We start from the raw sequence: 20,693 nt of genomic DNA on the forward strand, positions 1-20,693 counted from the left end.
TTAAAACTACTTTACTTTTCTAATCATATGATTTATAGGAATTTGTTATATTTCATTTGAATTGAAATGAATGAATTGAGAAGAAATGATTTACCAACTAATATGACTGTGCCACCCAAAATAGTTTGAAAACTGGTCATTTGACATTTGAAACCCGTCTTCCAGTAGAAGTGATACTTAAATGGGCTAGGTTCCCATTAGCAGAACTACAGTTATAGTTTTCATATAGTAAGTAACCTTATTTCTGGATCCTAGAAATAGAAAGGATGCATGTTGTTTAGAAAGGAGGAAGAAGAGTACTTTTTCCTCCTTTCCATGAGGATGGAACTTAAGTGAATTTTTAAGAAGACATAGTTGGTTTGGGGCACCCTTCCACTTCCCTTTCTGTCTCCCTTTTCTGCCTTCTACAATCTTTCTTCTCAGATGCCCCATGTTCTCATGTTGGCCCAAGGCATCAAACTTTGGTACTATCACTAGTTCCCCACCCCTGAAATACAATTTACAAGCACAGAAACAACAGACCTTAGAATCTAGTTAGCAGGATTTAACAATTAATTTGCTCTTCCCGTTGCCCACCTTGTATCAAGCCCCATTTCCCTCGGATGTCCACCCATAGGGTTCTCCATCTCTTTCCAATGGCACAGTGATTGTGGATCTCTTTATTGACCCTCCTACCCCCATTAAATAAGGCTGAACTTTGCACAGCTTGCCCTGGACAAAAAACAGCACCAGGGACCACTCGATCTCTCAATGATTGGTAGTACCAAAGAAGCAATCCCTAGTCAGGCAGTTCTGTTGTGTCTCCAATGAGTTCAAACTATATTTTAACTTGACTGCTTATCAGGATGAGAAGAGAGTTTCTGAAGGACCAGAACCTTGAAGAAACCAGCTCCACAAAATACCCTGAGCCTAGGGAAGGCAGAAGAGAGTCCTTTTTTTGTCTTGTGTGTGAGCTCAATCTTCTAATGCAGTCGTGCTGAGTTTGTTGGTCCAGGCTACCAGGTTCTCCACTTCTTTTTCCCAAGCCTCCTCTGTATCATCACTTTCTTGAGGGCTTTTATTCTTATACTTATTCTTCTTACTTTTAACCTTCTTCTTACCCTTCTTTTTGCCTTTCGGCCTCTTAGTGACCCATTCATCTTCATCCTCTGAACCCAAAATATTTGTATCTGTGGTTAAAAATAAGAAAAATTAAAATAGAATTGAGGTGTCAGAACAAGAACTCCTTTGGCATTTTGGGATAGTAATATGCATTTTTCCAAAGATGCTTCATGACAAAACTCTGTGAGATGGACAATGCAAGAAGAGTTGTCACCATTTTGCAGATGTGAGAACCAAGATTCAGAGAAGTTAAGAGCTATGCACAGAGTCAAAAAGCTAGTAATAACCAAAGTAAAGATTGGAACACAGATCCCTTGAGTCCAGTACTCTACTGATTACACTGTGTTATTTCAAGAATACCTCTTGACAATCTGAGTGGACTCTAGTAACATTTGGGGGGCAGAACTTCCTATTTTTTAAAGCTTCGTGTTTCTTAAACCTTCATTTTTGAATAAATATTTTTTTGTTTTCTTAAATATTTTTGTCATTTCCCAACTCCAATACAGAAGAGATGCAAATAGAGCCCGCCCTTGTAACAAAGGATCATAGTTAAGCTAAACAAACCCTTCCATCAGAGTGGCTCATTCAGCTCTTAACATCTACAACCTCTCTACTAAAAACAAGGGAAGTATGTGTTTCATCCTTGATCCTCTAAAGTCAAGATTATTCAACACATTGACAAGCTGTTATGACTTTCATTATTGCTTTCCTTTGTAGTACTATTATCCTTTAAGTTTTTTCAAATCATTTCACAACAGCAGCTATAATCTGATAAGAGTTGGGCTAATTCTTGGATTTTTCTCCTGACATAATTACTCATATTTACTCTGTAATTAAACTACTGGTCTTGAAAAGAGTTTTAATTGCATATTCTTCAATATTTTGTCCCTCTGTAGTTTGATGAAATAGTTAAATCTCAGAAATGAATCACTAGGAAATATTTGATTAATAATCAGTAAGTTTAATAATAATTAAGTAACAACATTGCAGTGACCGTGGAGTCAGGATCTTTGAATTTGAGTCCTACTTCTGACACATACCAGTTGTGTGACTATGGACAAGTTTCCAGGTAATTCTCTACGATAATACTTATAGGCGATCTGCATCAGTGGAAGGAGTTTCCATACCAGAAGTTCCCTACACTGATGAAATCATAAGTCTGTCCCATACCCTAAATAGACATATTAAGAATGCTTCATGGGATCACAGCTTTAGACTGAGAGGTGGAAGATAAAGATCTAATTTTAAAATGAGAAAACAGATTCAGAGATGTTAAATGAACTTGCCCATACATGTAGTAAGTGGCAAAGCTGCAACCTAACACCTGGTCCCTTGAATACTGGGTTCTTTCAAATGCATTTTACTTACCATTGCAAGCTCACATTCAACAATTGTATGATAAAAACAAAATAAACATGACATATAGCAATTAGTATTATAGTTTCTTTTATATTATACATCAGTCTCTTGAAAAACCAATAATTTTAAAACATGACATAATTGAATCATATACTTGTTTACTTTTCAAATGTTTATATTGTTTGGGGTGGTTGCCAATTGTATAATTTATCTACCTCTCTTCCTTTTCAGATTAAGAGATGCCTCCAATACATCTGTTTTGTTGATGAGTCCTCTTTTTTCATTGGTGATTAGGCTCAGGATTATGGAATATATTATTCAGTTGTCAATAAGAAATGAAATCAGGAAAAGGACTAGCATTCAAAAATATTTATAGCAGCCTTTTAGTGGCACTAAAGAACTGAAATTAAAGAGGTACCCATTAATTGAAGACAATGACATTAATGGAATATTCTTGTACTGAAAAAATAAATAATAAAAGGATCAGTTTCAGAGGAATCTGAGAAGATTTTTATGAACTGAGAGTGAAATAAGCAGTACCCGGAGAACAATTTATTCCATAAGAAGAACATTATGAAGTCAAACAACTTTCAAAGACTTGAAACACTCAGTGAACACAATAACTAGATATACTTTCAGAGGACTCATGATGAAATGAACTGCCCACCTCCTGAAACAGAGTTGATAAGATTTGGTGTGATTAAATCTTTAGGTTAGTTATCATTATAATTCTGAGATTGTGGTATTCCAGTATAGAAATCTATACACTGTTATACAGGTAAAATTTCTGATGTGAATAGGAGAAATTAAGAAGTATTCCTAGATTTCACCACCACCATAAATTTGCTATTTCTCACCCAACTATATCTATATATCACACACTGAAATAGCAGAATCAGCAACACATTAATATGTGATATTCCATTCACTGAAATTCAATAGTGATTATGTATCCTACTCCGCACAAAGCCCCAAACACTCAGATACTTAATCTGTAATCTCCTCAATGTGGAGGTGCCCTCCAGTGATGTAGATTACAATCTAGCCTTGCTTCGCCATGCTGTAGGACTCTTGTTCAAAATCTCCCATAAGCTCCTCACAAGGGATTCACCCAAAATTGGGGGACCCTTCTTTAATTTCTTTTGACATTTCAAAAGTATCAATGTAGCAAATGGGATTTCCAATATTTATTTCTCATTCTCACCCTGTGACTAGTCCATATTCTTATTTAATCACATATTCATGATATATGTCATATATGCATATACACACATATATGTACACATGCACATACACATATGCATACACACAGAGGTGGATGTATTCTATGGGGCCATCTAACTGTCTTTCATAATTTGAATTATAGGCATTTTTCATTCATTTGCTTTTTCCTGAGTTGGTGGCTAGATTGAATTCTTGGGAAAGCTAAAGATCTCATCCAGGAGGCTCTGAAAGTTTCCTGGGACATGATATAACCAGCACAATGCCATACAAAACAGGAGCATTGGGAAACATCTTACTATCTATTAGGAACTCCTCTTCAGCTTGGACTCTTCAATGGACCTCCTCCAGGAGAGGAGTGAAAAACATGATTAAAAAATAAGCATACAGTTCCGCTTGATGCTTTACATAATGGTAGTTTTCAAAAAGTCCTTGAACAAGGTTATTTCTGTTGTCGTATCTCAAGAAGTATTTTATGATTTTTAAAAAGGAAAGACAACTTGTTGGATTAGTCTTTAAGGTACAATTTTGCTTTGATGAATCAAAATGATTCTTTTTAGTTAAATAATATGCACAATAGAATTTTGCATTTTCTACATCTTTTAGTCAAGTACACAATAGTAAAAATGTAACCTGCTATTGAACATTGTTTGTGAAAGGCTTCTTATTTTCTATTAATACCTCATTATGTACTCTCTCAATGTAGCTGCATGTTATTCTCAGAAAATGTATATACATATATGTATATTAGTTAAACATGTGCAGATCTTTCCCATCTTTTCTTAGGTTTGTTGTCTTCCTAGTTTCATCTTCAAATAACCTTGTAATATCTTGGCTCAGCTAGATCTCTCATTAAGCTTTCATTCCTTAAAAAACAACAACAACAAACACCTTATCTTCTCTCTTAGAACTGATACCAAGTATTGGATCTAAGGCAGAAGGCAATTGGGGTTAAGTGACTTGCCCAGGTTCTCACAGTTAGGAAGTACCTGAGGCCAAATTTAAACCCAGGACCTCCTGTCTCCAGCCTGACACTTCATCCTCTGAGCCACTTAGTTACCCCTCACTAAGCTTTCTTGGCTCTTAGAATTCAAAGATAAAGGGAAATTATCTCTTCCCTGAAAGAGTTTGAACTGTCCCATATAAATACATCTTGATGAAGTAGGATGACAGTTGAGTGTGGAGTAAAACAATGACTGAGTTCAATTCTCACCACTGACCTTAGCTCTATGGGTCTCATGCAACTCCCTAGGACTTATCTACTGGAAAAAATGTCATATACATAGACTTTTGCACCATACAGATGACTAAATTACCAAATTTCTCTTTTTTACTTAGTTGGACATAAAATATCTTTGGATAATGATTGAATAACAATGTTGTTAATAAATAGAAACACTTATTTAATATGCTATCCAAATATACACACTTTTAAAAATGTAAACTTTTTAAAGAGATAGTGTTCCATTAACAATTTTTCTGCTAAAGGTCTAATTTCTTAGATCTATAGAGTACTAAGTCAAATTTAAAAGACTACAAGCCATTCTTCAATTGACAAATGGTCAAAAGATATGAATGAGCAATTTTCAGATGAAGAAATCAATACTATCAATAATCTTATGAAAAATGCTCTAAATCCCTCTTCATTAAAGAAATGCAAATTAAAATAATGCTGAGGTTCCACTTCACACCTATCAGATTGGCCAGTATGGCAGTAAAGGAAAGTGATAAATGTTGGAGGGAATGTGACAAAATCGGGACACTAATGCATTATTGGTGGTGTTGTGAACTGATCTAACTATTCTGGATGGCAACTTGGAGCTATGCCAAAACTGTTTATATTCTCTGATCCTATAATACCATTACTGGGTCTGTATTCCAAAGAGATAATTTAAAAAAAGGGGAAAGGACCTACTTGCAAAAAAAAAAATATTTACAGCAGCTCTTTTTGTGGTGGCAAGGAATTGGAAATTGAGGGGATATCTACCGATTGGGGAATGCCTGAATTATGTTATATGTTTGTGATGGAATACCACTGTGCTATAAGAAATGATAAGCAGAATGATTTCATAAAAAAGCTGGAAAGAACTGCATGAACTGATGCAGAGTGAAATAAGCAGAACCTGGAGAGCATTGTACACAGTAACAAAAATATGTATAATGATAAGTTGTGAAAACTTGGCTACTCTCAGCATTTTTGCAATGATCTAGGGGATAATCCTGAAAGACTGATGATGAAGAATGCTTGCACAGAAAGAACTGTTGGATTCAGATGGATGTGGATCAAAGTTTATTGTCTTTCACATCAATGAACTGATGGTTTCATTTTGGGGTTTTGGTTTTGTATGAGTGTACTCTTACAATAAGATCAATATGGAAGTGTTTTGCATGATAATAAGAATAAAATTTAAAAATAAATAATAAATTGTGTATAGGAGTGGGAAGAAAGAGCAAATAGCTCTATAATTCCATTTAAACACAGGTAGATTTAAATACATACACATTGAAATGTAAAAAAAAATATTAAAATGCAAAAATAATTTACCTCAAAAAAAGATGTTGTTTGCTTTGGTTTGAGGTGAGACTTTTTCTGCCCTAAGGTGGAAGGTGAGGGATCTACAGATAGAGATGAGACCACTGGAGACAAAAATATGATGGAAGATGGCTTAGGTTCAAGCTTTGTGGATTTCACAGTTGGATGTCCTTGCTTTTCAATGTATTTCCCTTTTTTTTAACCTTTACCTTCTGTCTTAAACCAAAATTGTGTATAGGTTCCAAGATTAAAGAGTGGTAAGGGCTAGGCAATGGGGATTAAATGACTTATCCAGAGTCATAACATCTAGGAAGTGTCTACAGCCAAATCTGAGCCCAAGTCTTCTCATCTTCAGGCCTGCCTCTCAACCCACTGAGCTACCCATTAGCCCCTTCAATATGTTTTCAAAATTTTACACTACTATGTTAGGTCTAACTCATTCTCTTCTAATTTTCTTTGCATTTATGATGAATTGCCAAGATCTTCCTTAGGTTCTTGGTGTAGTGTGAGTTATTGATATTTCTTTCTTTCACAGCATGTGTTATGCATGTCAAGTTGAGCAAGTTCTTCTTAAGTCTAGAATTAGGAAGAAGTAAATTCAAATCCTGACACTTACTGGTTTGATGATCCTGGACAAGTCCCTGCATCTCTTTAAGTCTCTATTTCCTCACTTGTTAAGCAGGAATAAGAATAGAGGCTATCTCACAGAGTTGTTGTGAGAATCAAATGAGCTAATTTATGTATAGTGCTTTGCAAACTTTATTTTATCATATAAATGCTATCTATGATTACTATTATTCACTGTGAGTTCTTCCTTTGGATTATACCTCACCTTATTCTCTGACTTTGGAATCAGATAAATCTTGTCCTTCTAACATCAGAAAAAATATTGTTGTTAAAAGATTGAGCCTTTGTTTCAGAGCAAAATATGTGGTCATTAAAGGATTTTTTGATTTCCCAAAGGTGATCTAACTACTCTTTTCTTCTCTTTATGTTCAATTATGGGCATAAATCAGTGTTTGTTTTCAATAAACACACACATGCACACATACACAGACACACTTGCATGAGCTCTAAAAATCATTCATCCAACAGTATGTCAGAGTGGAAAATAGGCATTTCTCATCCACTTGGTTTTTCTCATCCACTTGGTTTTTCTTGTAAGGATAATTGAAGCAAATTTTTTGAGATGTTTATGAATCTTAATTAGGAAGTTTCAAGACTGGGTGCAATCAGCACAATGTAATCATCAAAAAGGAACAATTAGAAGACTTCTCCATTTATAGGACATCCTTCTTTAACCTGAACTGGAGTGCTTATGGATCTCTTCCATGACAATAGTGAACTCCTTCACAAAGCATATGTTTCCCTGTTTTATGCCTGATGCTAAGGATCAGAGGATTACCTAACAAGGTTATCTTCAATACTATTATCTCTCAGAAATATGATTAAATTTTTAATATATTCATGAGAGACACCTTGTTAGAAGTTAACTTTTTAAGATGGCAAGTTAATAAACACTTATGAAGCATCAGCTATGTGCCAGGAAGTCTGGTAAGTGCTGTGTATAGAAAGAAAGGCAAAAGATAGTGAGTTCATAGTATAATGGGTGAAATAATATGCAAATAAATATACAACAAGCTATTTAAAGAATGAAGAAGAAATAAGCCACAGAGGGAAGCCATTAGAATGAAGAGGGATCATGAAAGTAGGAGGATTGTGTTGGGACTCCAAGGAATCCAGGAAAACCAAGAATCAGAGATGAGGAAGGAGACCATTCCAATCATGGGAAACAGTCAGAGAAAATGCTTAGAGTTAGTCAATGAAGTGTCTTGTTTAAGACAGAGCAAGGAAGTCAAAGTCTTTGAAGAATATGTGGGGTGGGGTATACAGTGTAAAAAGCCTAAAAAACTAGAGGGGAAACACTTTTTTTAAATCAACAAACAAGCATATTGAGAGCTTGCAGCCTCTACATCTTTTAGTCCTTTGTGATACAGGAAAGATGTGATCTACTGTGAAATGAATGCTATTATGCATAATCCATTCTAAAATCAATATAAAAGATTCTTTAAATGTGTAGTGATTATTTTCATTTAAAATGTCATCAAGCTAGAAAATTAGAAATAGAGCTTAGAAATTTAACCAAGTTAAGCTTGATTAGCCTCTTGGTCACTAGCAATAACATCAAAGAATTATTCCCTTTCCTCATGATTTTGGTATCTTCTCCTACCCCATATAAATTGAAACTCAATTCCTCAGTGCCCATACAATTGTTTTGCCTCCAGCACCAACTTCCTTTATATACATTTGGTCTATCCAGTTGCTTTTCTCATATTTCTGCCTCCTCTATAAGCACATCTTCATTATAAGCATATCCACAATTGTGACTTCCAATTGGGAAGATCCCACTGTCCTCAATGAGAAAAAAGTTCATTTTTTAAAAGAATCTATACAGATTCTCACTCTTTTTCTGTGTGTTGTCTTCTCTACAGTTTGAAACTTAAATGAACGGTTGGTCTCTTACCAAAATGTCTATAAGCTGGTTTTCCTTCTGTTTCATGAGGCAACATTTCTCATAATTTGCTACAATATTTTTCTCTTCAATTTTACAAGTGAGTTTATATTCTCTTTATTTAGTTAAATATTTGCTGATTAATGCAATTTTAGATTGCTTTGTTCTCTTGGTAATGTTATTTATGTCAGTTATATTCTCTATGTAATTATTGTAATTGGCATTCATGTCTTTCTAGATTCCTATGAAACCTTTCAGGAAAAAAGCCATCAAATTAGACGGTCAGGACATGAATTTCAATCACTACTCTGTATGTCTTCATCTATCTGCAACTCAGTCAAAACATCTTCAAAATAAGGAGGCTGGAAAAAATGGCCTTCAGAGTTCCTTTGGCCTTAGATCATGTGAGTCCATCTATCCTGAGTGAACTTTGTTGTTGTTCAGTTGTTTCCACCTCCTCATTAATCATTTCAATCCTGAAATATATAGATATCATATCTGGAAGACTGGAGACCATGTCTTCCTATGAATCAGAGGGGTGGATGTGGAAAATAATATTGAAATGGGATTGTTTTGTGAAATTTTCTCTTTAGTCCCCTTCTCTCCCCCCAAAAAACTTTTATTTTAAATCTCAAACAATCTCTTCCCCAGACTACCACAGAACCTGGGTTGAGTCTTTCTTTTATTTGTCTAGATCATTTGTCTTTGTTAAGGAAAACAGGTTTAAGGGCACCTCACTAGACTGGCTTTTTTTACAGGCATGGTGGAAACCTGCTCTTTAGGTATAAACAAGAACTATCTTAAGTAATAAAGTCAGTCAACTCTAGCCACCATGTTGGAAGGTATGGTTTTCCAGCCACATGGTGAGGAGGAAAAAGTGTGTTGGCGTCTTCTTGAGATCTGCTTCTATTCTGGGCTTATAGGAAAGTCAGTACTGACTAACAATCATGCAGGCAATCTCTCAGAGAGATGACAAAGTTTAATGGGTTGGGTCTATAATTTATAGGGTAAATGATGTAGGTTAAAGGGATTAGGTAAGCTTCATACAGAAACAATGATAAGTAATGATTTACAAGATAAAGATAATGGAAATGAACTACTTCAATGATTCTCAACAGGAGTTTCTATAGGTAATAGATCAATATGTCAATGTGTAACTCCCTAATTAGGTTTCTCATGGAATTCAAATTTTCCATTTAGTTCTGGTCTTTCCTTTAAGAATGCTTGGAAATCTTCTATTTTTATTAAATGCCATACTTTCCCCTGAAAGTATATCGTCAGTTTTGATGGGTAGGTGATTCTTGGTTGCAGACCCAATTCTCTTACCTTCCTGAATATAATATTCTACTCCTTGTGGTCTGTTAGTGTGGAGGCTGCCAAATCCTGTGTAGTACTGACTGGGACTCCATGATATCTGAATTGTCTCTTTTTGGCCACTTGCAGTATTTTCTCCTTGACCTGAAAGCTCTTGAATTTGACTATAATATTCCTGGGAATTGTCTTTTGGGAATTTAATGTAGGGAGTGATCTGTAGATTCTTTCAATGTCTATTTTGCACTCTTGTTCAAGAATATCAGAGCAGTTTTCTTAGATAATTTCTTGTGATATGATGTTAAGGCTTTTATTTTGTGCCAGGCTTTCAGGTAGTCCAATAATTCTCAAATTGTCTCTCCTGCATCTGTTTTTCTAGGTCAGTTGTCTTTTTAATGAGATATTTCATGTTTCCTTCTATTTTTTCATTCTTTTAATTTTGCTTTGTTAATTCTTGCTGTCTCATGAGATCATTAGCTTCTACTTGCCAATTCTAGTCTTTAAAGACTGATTTTCTACTATGCTCTTTTGATTTTCCTTTTTGGTAGTCCCTTGTGCAGTTTCACCACCTTATAGCTTGGGAATCACCTCTCACTGCCTAACTTTCATGCTTCATCCAGTGGAAGAGCCCCTTTACTTGTCCTGTTTTGACCTCTGTCCTTTTGAGATGCTTTGTAATGATTGGTTTTGAAGAAATTTCTGAGAGGCTCCAAGTTTTTCCTGCTACTAAATCGCCATCTTGTATCCCCTAGTCAGTTTTTTCACTCTCTTTCATCCTCATCAAGAAACTACTTAATTCTTCTTCACTTCCTGCCATCAAAGTGGTATCATCTGTATTTCTGAGACTGTTGATATTTCTATAAGCAACTTTATTTCTGGGTTTTTATTCATCCAACCTGGCATTTTGCATGATATCAACTCTGCATATGAGTTAAATAAATTTGGTGACAATATATAGCCTTACACTGTTTTCCCAATCTTAAACCAATCAGTTGTTCCATGTTTGGTTTTAACTGTTCCTTCTTGACCCATATACAGATTCCTCAGGAGGCAAGTAAAATGATCTTGTATTCCCATTTCTTTGAGGATTTAACACATTTTCATAGTGATCCACATAATCAAATATTTTAGTGTAATCAAGGAAGCATAAGGAGATGGTTTTCTGGAACAACTTTGCTTTCTTCATAATTCATAGAAGGTTCACAATTTGATCTCTAGTTCATCTGCCTCTTCGAAAACCAGCCTGCTCTTTTGGTAATTTTCAGTTCACATAATGCTAAAATTTTGCTTGCAGAATTTTAAGCTTAACCTAGAGATGGTGTGCAAAATGGGCACAATTGTTCAGTAATTTGAACATTCTTTGGCAGTGCCTTCCTTTAGGATTGGGATATAAGCTGATATTTTCAAATCCAGTAGCCCTTAGGGAGTTTTCCAAATTTACTGGCATATTGACTGCAGCACTTTATTTTTTAATTTTTATTTATTTAAAATATTTTTCCTCATGGTTACATGATTCATGTTTTTCCCTCCTCTTATCCCTCCCCTCTCCCAAAATTGACAAGAAATTCCACTGGAATACACACACACACACACACACACACACACACACACACACACATTGTTCATTTTTGTAAAAGATCAATCATTTAAAACCCAAACTCCAAATAAATAAGTAATAAATTACATTTTTCTTCTGGATTTCTACTCCCACCATTCTTTCTCTAGATGTGGATAGCAATTTTTTTCATAAGTGCCACAGGTTTGTCCTGGATCATTGAATTGCTATTAGTAGCAAAGTCAATTGCCTTTGATCATCCCACAATGTTACAGTTTCTTTGTACAATGTTCTCCTGTTTTTGCTTATTTAACTCCACATCAGTTCATGTATATCTTTCCAGTTCTCATAGAAATCCATCAATTCATCAATCCTTATAGCACAATAGTATTCCATCACCATCATATACTATAATTTCTTCAGTCATTCCCCAATCGAGGACATCCCCTCATTTTCCAATTTTTTTTTCCACCACAAAAAGTGCAGCTATAAATATTTTTGTACAAACAGGGCCCTGTCTATTTTTTTTTAAATCTCCTCGGGATATAAACATAGTAGTGGTATTGCTGGATCAAAGGGAATGTGCTGTTTTAAATCCCTTTGGGCATGGTTCCAAATTGCCCTCCAGAATGGTCGGATAAATCCACAACTCCACAAGCAATGTACTAGTGTCATAACTTTGCCACATCCCCTCCAAAATTTATCATTTTCTCTTCCTGTCATGTCATATTGGCTGCTCTGCTAGGTGTAAGGTGGTACCTCAGAGTTGTTTTGATCTGCCTTTCTCCAATCAGGAGAGATTTAGAACATTTTTTCATATGCTTATTGATAAGTTTTGATTTCTTCATTAGAAAATTGTCTATTGATATCCATTGACCATTTGAAATTGGGAAATGATTTGATTTCTTAGAAATTTGACTTAGTTCTTTGTATATCTGAGAAATTAAACCTTTGTCAGAGAATTTTGTTATAAATTTTTCCCAGTTTGTGCCTTCCATTCTAATTTTGGCTGCATTGGTTTTGTTTGTATAAAGCCTTTTTAATTTAAAATATAAGAACCATTCATTTTACATCTTGTAATGCTCTCTATCTCTTATTTGATCTTTTATTCTTTCCTTTCCCATACATCTGACAGGCATACTATTCTATGTTGCCCTGATTTCCCTCTTTATATTTAAGTCATTTATCCATTTTTATTTTATCTTGGTATAGGGTATAAGATGTTGAGCTAAACCTAATTTTTACCATATTGTTTTCCAATTTTCCCAGCAGTTCTCATCAAATAGTGTATTCTTATCCCAAAAGCTAGGATCTTTGGGTTTATCAAACACTAGATTTCTAATGTCATTTATCCCAAGTCTATCCCATTGATGCACCTTTCTATCTCAGTCTGTAGTAGATTGTTTTGATGATCACTGCTTTATTGTACAGTTTAAGATCTGGTACTGCTAGGCCACCATTCTTCACATTTTTTTTTCATTAGTTCCTGTGATATTCTTGATCTTATGTTCTTTCAAATGAACTTTGTTATAATTTTTCTAATTTAATAAAAGAAAATTCTTGAAGTTTGATAGGTATGGCACTGAATAAGTAAATTAATTTAAATAGGATTGTCATTTTTATTGTATTATCTCATACTACTTATGAGCAATTAATGTTTTTCCAATTGTTTAGATCTAGTTTTATTTGTCTAAAAAGTGTTTTGTAGTTGTGTTCATATAGTTCCTGAGATTTTCTTGGCAGATAGATTCCCAAATATTTTATGTTGTCTACAGTGATTTTAGATCAATTTCTTTCTAATTCTTGCCGATTTTTCTTGGAAAATATAAAAATATTGATGATTTATCTGGGTTTATTTTGTATCATGCAACCTTGCTAAAGTTAATAAATATTCCCACTAGCTTTTTAGTTGATTTTCTTGGATTCCCTCAGTATACCATCATAACATCTGCAAAGAGTGATACTTTACTTTCTTCATTGCCTACTTTAATCCCTTCAATTTCTCTTTCTTCTCTAATTGCTACTACTAGTATTTCTAGTACAATATTAAATAGTGGTGATAATGGGCATCCTTGCTTCTCTCCTAATCTTAGTAGGAAGGCTTCTAAATTATCCCCATTGCAAATGATCCTTGCTGTTGGTTTTAAATAAATACTGCTTATTATTTTGAGGAAAGGTCCTTTTAATCCTATCCTTTCTAATGTTTTCAATAGGATGGGTATTATATTTGTCAAAGGCTTTTTCTGCGTGAGATAGTCATGTGATTTTTGTTAGTTTGGTTGCTGATATGGTCAATTATGTGGATGATTTTCCTAATATTAAGTCAGCCTTGGGTATAAATCCCACCTAGTCATAGTGGATAATTCTTGTGATGACTTGTAGTCTCTGCTAATATTTTACTTAAGATTTTTGCATCTATGTTCATTAAGAAGATTTGTCTATAGTTTTCTTTCTCTGTTTTTGGTCTTCCTGGCTTGGGAATCAATACCATATTTGTGTCATAAAAAGAATTTGGTAAGACTCCTTCTTTGCTTATTTTGTCAAATAATTTGCATAGTATTGGGATTAGTTGTTCTTTAAATGTTTGATAGAATTTGCTTCTGAATTCATCTGGCCCTGGGGATTTTTTCTTAGTGAGTTCCTGGATGGCTTGTTCAAATTCTTTTTCCAAGATGGGATTATTTAAGTATTCTATTTCCTCTTTTGTTAATTGGGGCAATTTATATTTTTGTAAATATTTTTTTTCCATTTCACCTAGATTGTTATATTCATTGTCATATAATTAGGCAAAGTAGCTTTTAATAATTGCCTTAATTTCCTCTTCATTAAAGGTGAGATCACCCTGTTCATTTTTAATACTGTTGATTTCATTCTCTGTTCTCTTTTTAAAATTATATTAACCAATACTTTATCGATTTTATTTGTTTTTTTTTCAAAGAACCAGCTCCTAGTCATATTTATTAGTTTAATAGTTATCGTACTTTCAGTTTTATTAATTTCTCCTTTGATTTTTAGAATTTCCAATTTGGTCTTTATCTGAAGATTTTTAATTTGTTCTTTTTCTAGATTTTTTAGATGCATGCCCAATTCACTGATTTCCTCTTTCTCTTTTTGTTGATATAGGCATTGAATGCAGCTTAACTATAATTCCATCATCTTCACCAGTCTTATTGTTAGCAATGATTTCTAAGACTCACTTGATTGAGTTCTCCAGGATGTCTGCCTCTATATGACCAACCAAATCATTGTAGTTTTTAGTGATGTTAACATCTTTCCTGCATTATTCTTCTGTATATTCTTGCTACCTCTTCTTAATATTTTCTACTTCTATTGATTCCCTACTATGTTTCTATTTTATCATGCCCATTTTTGCATGAAACTTTTCTTTGAGATCTCTAACTTTCTTGAAAAGAGCTCATCTTCATCCTTCTATTATTTTCTCCTATTTTTCTGCCTTGTTAATTTATTTCTGTCCTTTTGAGATGTTTTGTAATGAACAGTTGGAAGGAGACATGGAAGGCTCCACCATCTTGGCTTCTATTCTGCATTGTTAATTTAAGTAAACTTTCATGTCTCTTTGCTATTTTCTGGAATTCTGCATGAAGTTGGATAGATCTTTCCTTTTGTCTGTTTACTTTCCCTTTCCTCCTTTCCTCAGCTATTTGTAAAGTCTCATGCTGGCCATTTTGCTTTCTTGTTCTTATTTTTCTTTGGAATGTTTTTTGTACCTGCCTCCTATGTGATACGCTTTTGTTCATAATTCTTCAGACACTCTACCAGATTTAATCCCTTAAATCTACTGCTTTCACTTCATATTCAGAAGGGATGATATTCAGGCCATACTTGTATGGTCTGATGATTTCCCTTACTTTCTTCAATTTAGTTTCAATTTTGCAATATAAAGCTCATGATCTGAGTCACAGCCAGCTCTAGGTCTTCTTTTAACTGATTGTATAGAGCCTCTCCACTTTAGACGGCAAAATATATAATCAGTTTTATTTTGATAATAATCATCTGATGAAGTTCATTCATAGAGTCATCTTTTGAGTTACTGGAAAGGAGTATTTGCTATGAACAGTGAACTATTTTGAAAAAAAGTTCATTAGTCTCTGCCTTGTTTCATTTTATACTCCAAAGCGAAACTTGCCTGTTATTCCAAATATCTTTTGATTTTCTACCATAGCATTCTAATTCCTTGTGATAAATGTGATATCTTTTGAGTGTGGCATAACTAGAAGATATTGTATGTCTTCATAGAACTGATCAATTTTGGTCTCTTCAACATCAGTGGCTGGGATGGTGTGAACTTTAGTCTGCCATAAAATGTTGATAGAGAATTACAAAACTGCATAAATAGGACTGACTTCATAGGTCAGTGATGGCGCACCTTTTAGAGATAGAGTGCCGGGCCCCACTCCCACCCCCACCCCAGACTGAGTGCCATTCCTGGATGTCCTGAGACCCTGGGCCATGCCCCTCCCCCAAAACAAGTGCAGGGTAAACCCTGCCCCATCCACATAGAGAAGGGAGAAAGTGCTCCCATTGGGCTGCTGAGTGGAAGGGCAGGTGAAATGAGGAATGTTCTCAGCCAATGTAGAGAGGGGGAGGGGAATGGTCAGGGAACTTTTCTCCTTTCCATCTCTTCCACCTGTCAGACACCCACCTTACCACCTGTATACTCCCATTGGGCTGCTGAGTAGAGGGGTGGATGATGTGAAAAAATGTCCTCAGACTAGATGGAGAGAGGAAAGGGAACAACTCCACTGGAGACCCACTGCCCTCTAATAACAAACTCTGGGTGGGGAGAGGGTGGCCATGTGCCCAAAGAGAGTGCTCTGTGTGCCATCTTTGGCACCTATTCCATAGGTTTGCCATCACTGTCATAGATCATCTAATTTATTCCACAATATTGATTAATTTGTAGTTAGGGTATCAACAGTTCTGCCCACAATGCCCTATTTGCCCCTTTACCACTACCTCTACCAGATTTCAGCCTTCACCCCCATCTCCTCATGTATATTTAGAAAAAAGTCTCTTACTGGCCTTTTCTGTTGTCTTCTACTGTTGCTATATTTGCCTCTCACATTGCTTATGTATTTCTGTTTGGGGGGGTGGCGTTCAAGAAGCAAATAATTCTCTTTCATTCTGGTTTTCTTTCTAAAAATAATTTGAGCTCTTCTTTATTACTGAATGTCCATCTTTTGTCCTTATGGTTAAACTCATAGTCTAAGATAGGTCATCCTGGACTATATGCATCCTGAGTTCCATTGCTCTTCAGGACAAATTCTTCCATTCCCTTTTCCTTTTCTAGTGAGTACAGAATAGTCTTGGATTCTTTTTCCTTTGTATTTGAAGGTCTTTTTAAAAACATACAGAACTTAATGTTTTTAAATAAAATTTTTAAATTACCATGTGTCTTAGAATTTGCAGTCTTGGAATATTTCTGTTGATAATCTGTGAAGTTTTTCAATCATTATTTTATTTTCTGTGTTTAGAAATTCTGGGTAGTTCTCTTCTTTCTTTCATTATGGTGTTTTGTTGTGTCATAGGCTTCTGGGAGAACAGTGATCCTTAGATTGTCTATGTATATCCTTTGCTTGAATTCAATATGTTTTGCTTCCACAGTAAGCATATTTTCTTTATATTTTATTTGGTTGTTGTTGTCTTCTTTTTGATGCTCTTCTTCTAGATTGTCTTTTACTTCTGTGCATTTGCATTCTTCCTTTTGTTTCTTTGGTGAAACTTTCCATTACAGATTCAAGTTTTTCATTCTGTTCATTATTTTTGCTGCAAAGGACATACATTCTGCATTCATAATTATAATTTATCTTTTAAATCTCTCAAGAATAATATGTGGTGGTTCCATATTCCCCTGCTATATGTGCATAAATTCCTCCCATGCCTCAATATTGCTTCTGTGAGACTTAGCAGTGCTTGGGTAGGGGCTGTGACAAAAGACTAGAGGCTACCAAAAAGAGAAAGGAAGGGAGCATCTCTCTCTGTTCTGTGCTTTTTCAATCCTCATTGTGATGATTCAAAATGTTATGCTTTACAGACACCAATGGATGGCAATGATGGCCTTAGGAAATAAAATATAACAAATGTCGTTCCATTTTCTTTGCCCTTTGGAGTTCCATAATGGTCTTTGTCAAACATTTCAGAGAATCAGGACAACAACCTCATCTCAGACCTGCTCAGTTCAAGGGATTTTCTTTTCTTGCTCCCTAGTTCCTCTTGTGTCCAATGCTAGGGAAAGCAAGAGAACTGCCTTCAGATATGCTTAAGGGTCTTCAAAGGGAAGGTGTATCAGGCATAACCTCCCTAGGTCTCAGTTTCCTTATCTGTAAAATTGTGGGGGAAGGTTAGACTAGATGGGCTTTGACATGACTTCCTGTTAGATCTATGGAATTTCAAAAAGGCAGATTAAGATTGGCTTAAAAGAAACACTACCTAACATGGTACAGTGTAAGACAGATTGGATTTTGAGTCAAAAGTGGAATAGAATGCCTCAGGGTCTAGTGCAGTGATGGGCAAACTATGGCCTGTGGGCCACATGTGGCCCTCTGAAATATTCTATATGGCCGCTCGACATTATTCCTAATCTGACGAATACACGGAGTAGGACACAATACAATGAAACTTCAAAAGAGTTGCCTTAGAAACAGCCTGACAGATGAGCATTTCCTTCCCTTTGGCCCCCTCTTTAAAGAGTTTGACCATCACTGTTCTAGTGAGTTCTCTCATTGAAGGTCTTCAAGCAAATATTAGATGGCAATCTGTTCAGTATGGAGATGATTCTTGGCACGGTACAGGCTACCTTGGATGAAATCTAAATTCCCTTCCAACTTGGACCTTCTACTATTCAGAGATTTAGAGGCCACTCTTGACTTGCCCCAAAGTCACAGGAAACTGGAGAATCAGAATCATGGTGGTTTGTGGCTCCCCATTGAAGAAGAATGAGACAATTGTTGGTTGACCTTAAAATGGTAGTAGAAAAGTCTTTTGTCTTTCCACAGCACATATGCAGCATTTGACAAAGAACCTTCCAAGACTTGTTAAATTCAATGACTAAAACTTCCTTGGGGCGATTCACAAAAGGGACACACGATATTGATAGAAGAAGATACAGCATTACTAAGTAAGGATAATGAAATCATAGATGGCATTCTTATGGAGGTTATAGTATTGTGGCTATGTGAATTCATAACCATGTGAATGATTAAATCTAGAGTTACCATTAATAAGTCAATACTAACTTGCAAAGACATCTCTTTTGGAATGGTCTAAGGATTTATCCTCAATCCTAGATTGTTTAACAATTCATTAATATCTTTAATGAAGAGCAAATTCACAGATGACACAAAACTATAAAGGATCACTATCATACTGGAATAAATAATCAGGATGCCAAGGGGTATTTACTAATGTGTGGAATTTAACAAGATGTGATTTTAGACTCTGTAATTTTAAAGCTTTGCAAGTAAAGTTTTTTTTTAAAAACCCTTAACTTCTGTGTATTGGCTCCTAGGTGGAAAAGTGGTAAGGGTGGGCCATGGGGGTCAAGTGACTTGCCCAGGGTCACATAACTGGGAAGTGTCTGAGGCTGGATTTGAACCCAGGACCTCCCATCTCTAGGCCTGACTCTCCATCCACTGAGCTACCCAGCTGCCCCAAAGTAAAGTTTTTAAAAAGTCAATTTCCTGAGTCCACGATGAGAGAGAGATGTTGTGGCAACAGTGTGAGAAATTTAGGAGATTTTATTAGGTTCAGGATAAGCTCATAAGTATGATGCAGTAGCCAAAAAAAATCAATGCCATTTTAAGTTTCATTGAAGTAAACAAAAGATATAGATTGTGGTCCTGTCTGCCACCACGGGTGAATGATATCTAGAATATTTTGTTCTTGAAATACTTGTTGGTGTGGCATTTCAGTAAGAATATTGACAAACCAGCCAAGAATCAGAGGAGAAAAACCCCAGATGGCAATGGCCACCTTTCAATTTACCTTATATTGGGTAGTTTAGTTCCATAAGTCCTAGATACAAAAAATTAGATCAGATTCAACTTACCTGGTGTTGTGTTGATCTGTGCACTCTTGATGGATTGTATTAAGCTTCTATCTAACTTGGTAGGAAGCCTATTTTCCTGTGCAATTCTAGTCATGATGGAATGAAATCTAGAAAGAGAAAAAGAAAATCATCCACTTTTTAAAACAAATCAAGTTTTGTCTATTTGATTTCATTTTAAATTAAGTTTTATTTTTCAATTATGCAAAAGCTACCCTTTTCTCCCTCATTTTCTGCCCCACATTAAAAAATAAAAACAAAACCCTTTTTAACAAATATTCATAGTCAAGTAAAACAAATTCAGTCAAGTAAAAAAAAAATTGCCTCATTCAGTACCCTAAGTCCTTTACTTCTCTGCCAGGAGATGGTAGTGGGAATGCTTCATTATTAGGCACTTAGTATCATAATGCTCCTTGCATTGATCAGAATTCTCAACTCTCTCAAAGTTTTACTTTTATAGTATCATTATTGTATAAATTATTTTCTTAAGTTCTGTTCACAAACCTCTGCTAGTGCAGAGTTCATGAAATCTTTCCAGGTTTCTCTGATCCACAATTACACAATAGGCCTTTTTCCTCTTTTTTTATTTCTTTGGAATATTGGCCTAGCAGCTTATCTATGATGAAAAGTTATTCATAATTTAGTAGCTATGAGGCATAATTGAAATTTCTTTCCAGAATTGCTGAACTTGGGAGTGTAATGGAGTCCACTGAAACAAGTGTGCAAGAGCCGATTATTAAATGTTCAGTGTGAGGATTCACACCTGAGGAAGTCAAAGTGCACAGCCAGGTCTTGATTTATTGTTCTGATGGTTGACTGGATTAAAGAAAGTGATGGAGGCAAAAAGACTGCCAAGAAGACAATCACAGCTTATGCATTAACATCTGTTACGAGAAGATGAGGAGAGGGAGAACTTGAGTGCAGTAATGGACTAGATCCTCCAAGACAAATCAATATATAACTTCATACTTGGTGACGTCAGGATGAAGATTGGCATAGGATAAGCAGCAAAAACTATGTTAAGATATATGCATAC

General features: G+C 35.3%; 1 protein-coding gene across 1 annotated transcript in view; it reads right to left on the bottom strand.

Moving 5' to 3' along the window:
- Positions 1 to 954: 954 nt before the first annotated feature.
- UBE2U (ubiquitin conjugating enzyme E2 U) overlaps positions 955 to 20,693 on the bottom strand; it is a 73,885-nt gene continuing 54,146 nt past the window's right edge. Inside the window, exons 10-11 of the mRNA XM_044674129.1 lie at positions 19,661 to 19,767; positions 955 to 1,169 (exon numbers count right to left, since the gene is read on the bottom strand). Coding sequence (XP_044530064.1) covers positions 955 to 1,169; positions 19,661 to 19,767 — 322 coding nt within the window. The remainder of the gene's footprint in view (positions 1,170 to 19,660; positions 19,768 to 20,693) is intronic.

The sequence above is a fragment of the Gracilinanus agilis genome, chromosome 4, assembly GCF_016433145.1.
Source record: "Gracilinanus agilis isolate LMUSP501 chromosome 4, AgileGrace, whole genome shotgun sequence".
In the NCBI taxonomy this organism is placed as follows: Eukaryota; Metazoa; Chordata; class Mammalia; order Didelphimorphia; family Didelphidae; genus Gracilinanus; species Gracilinanus agilis.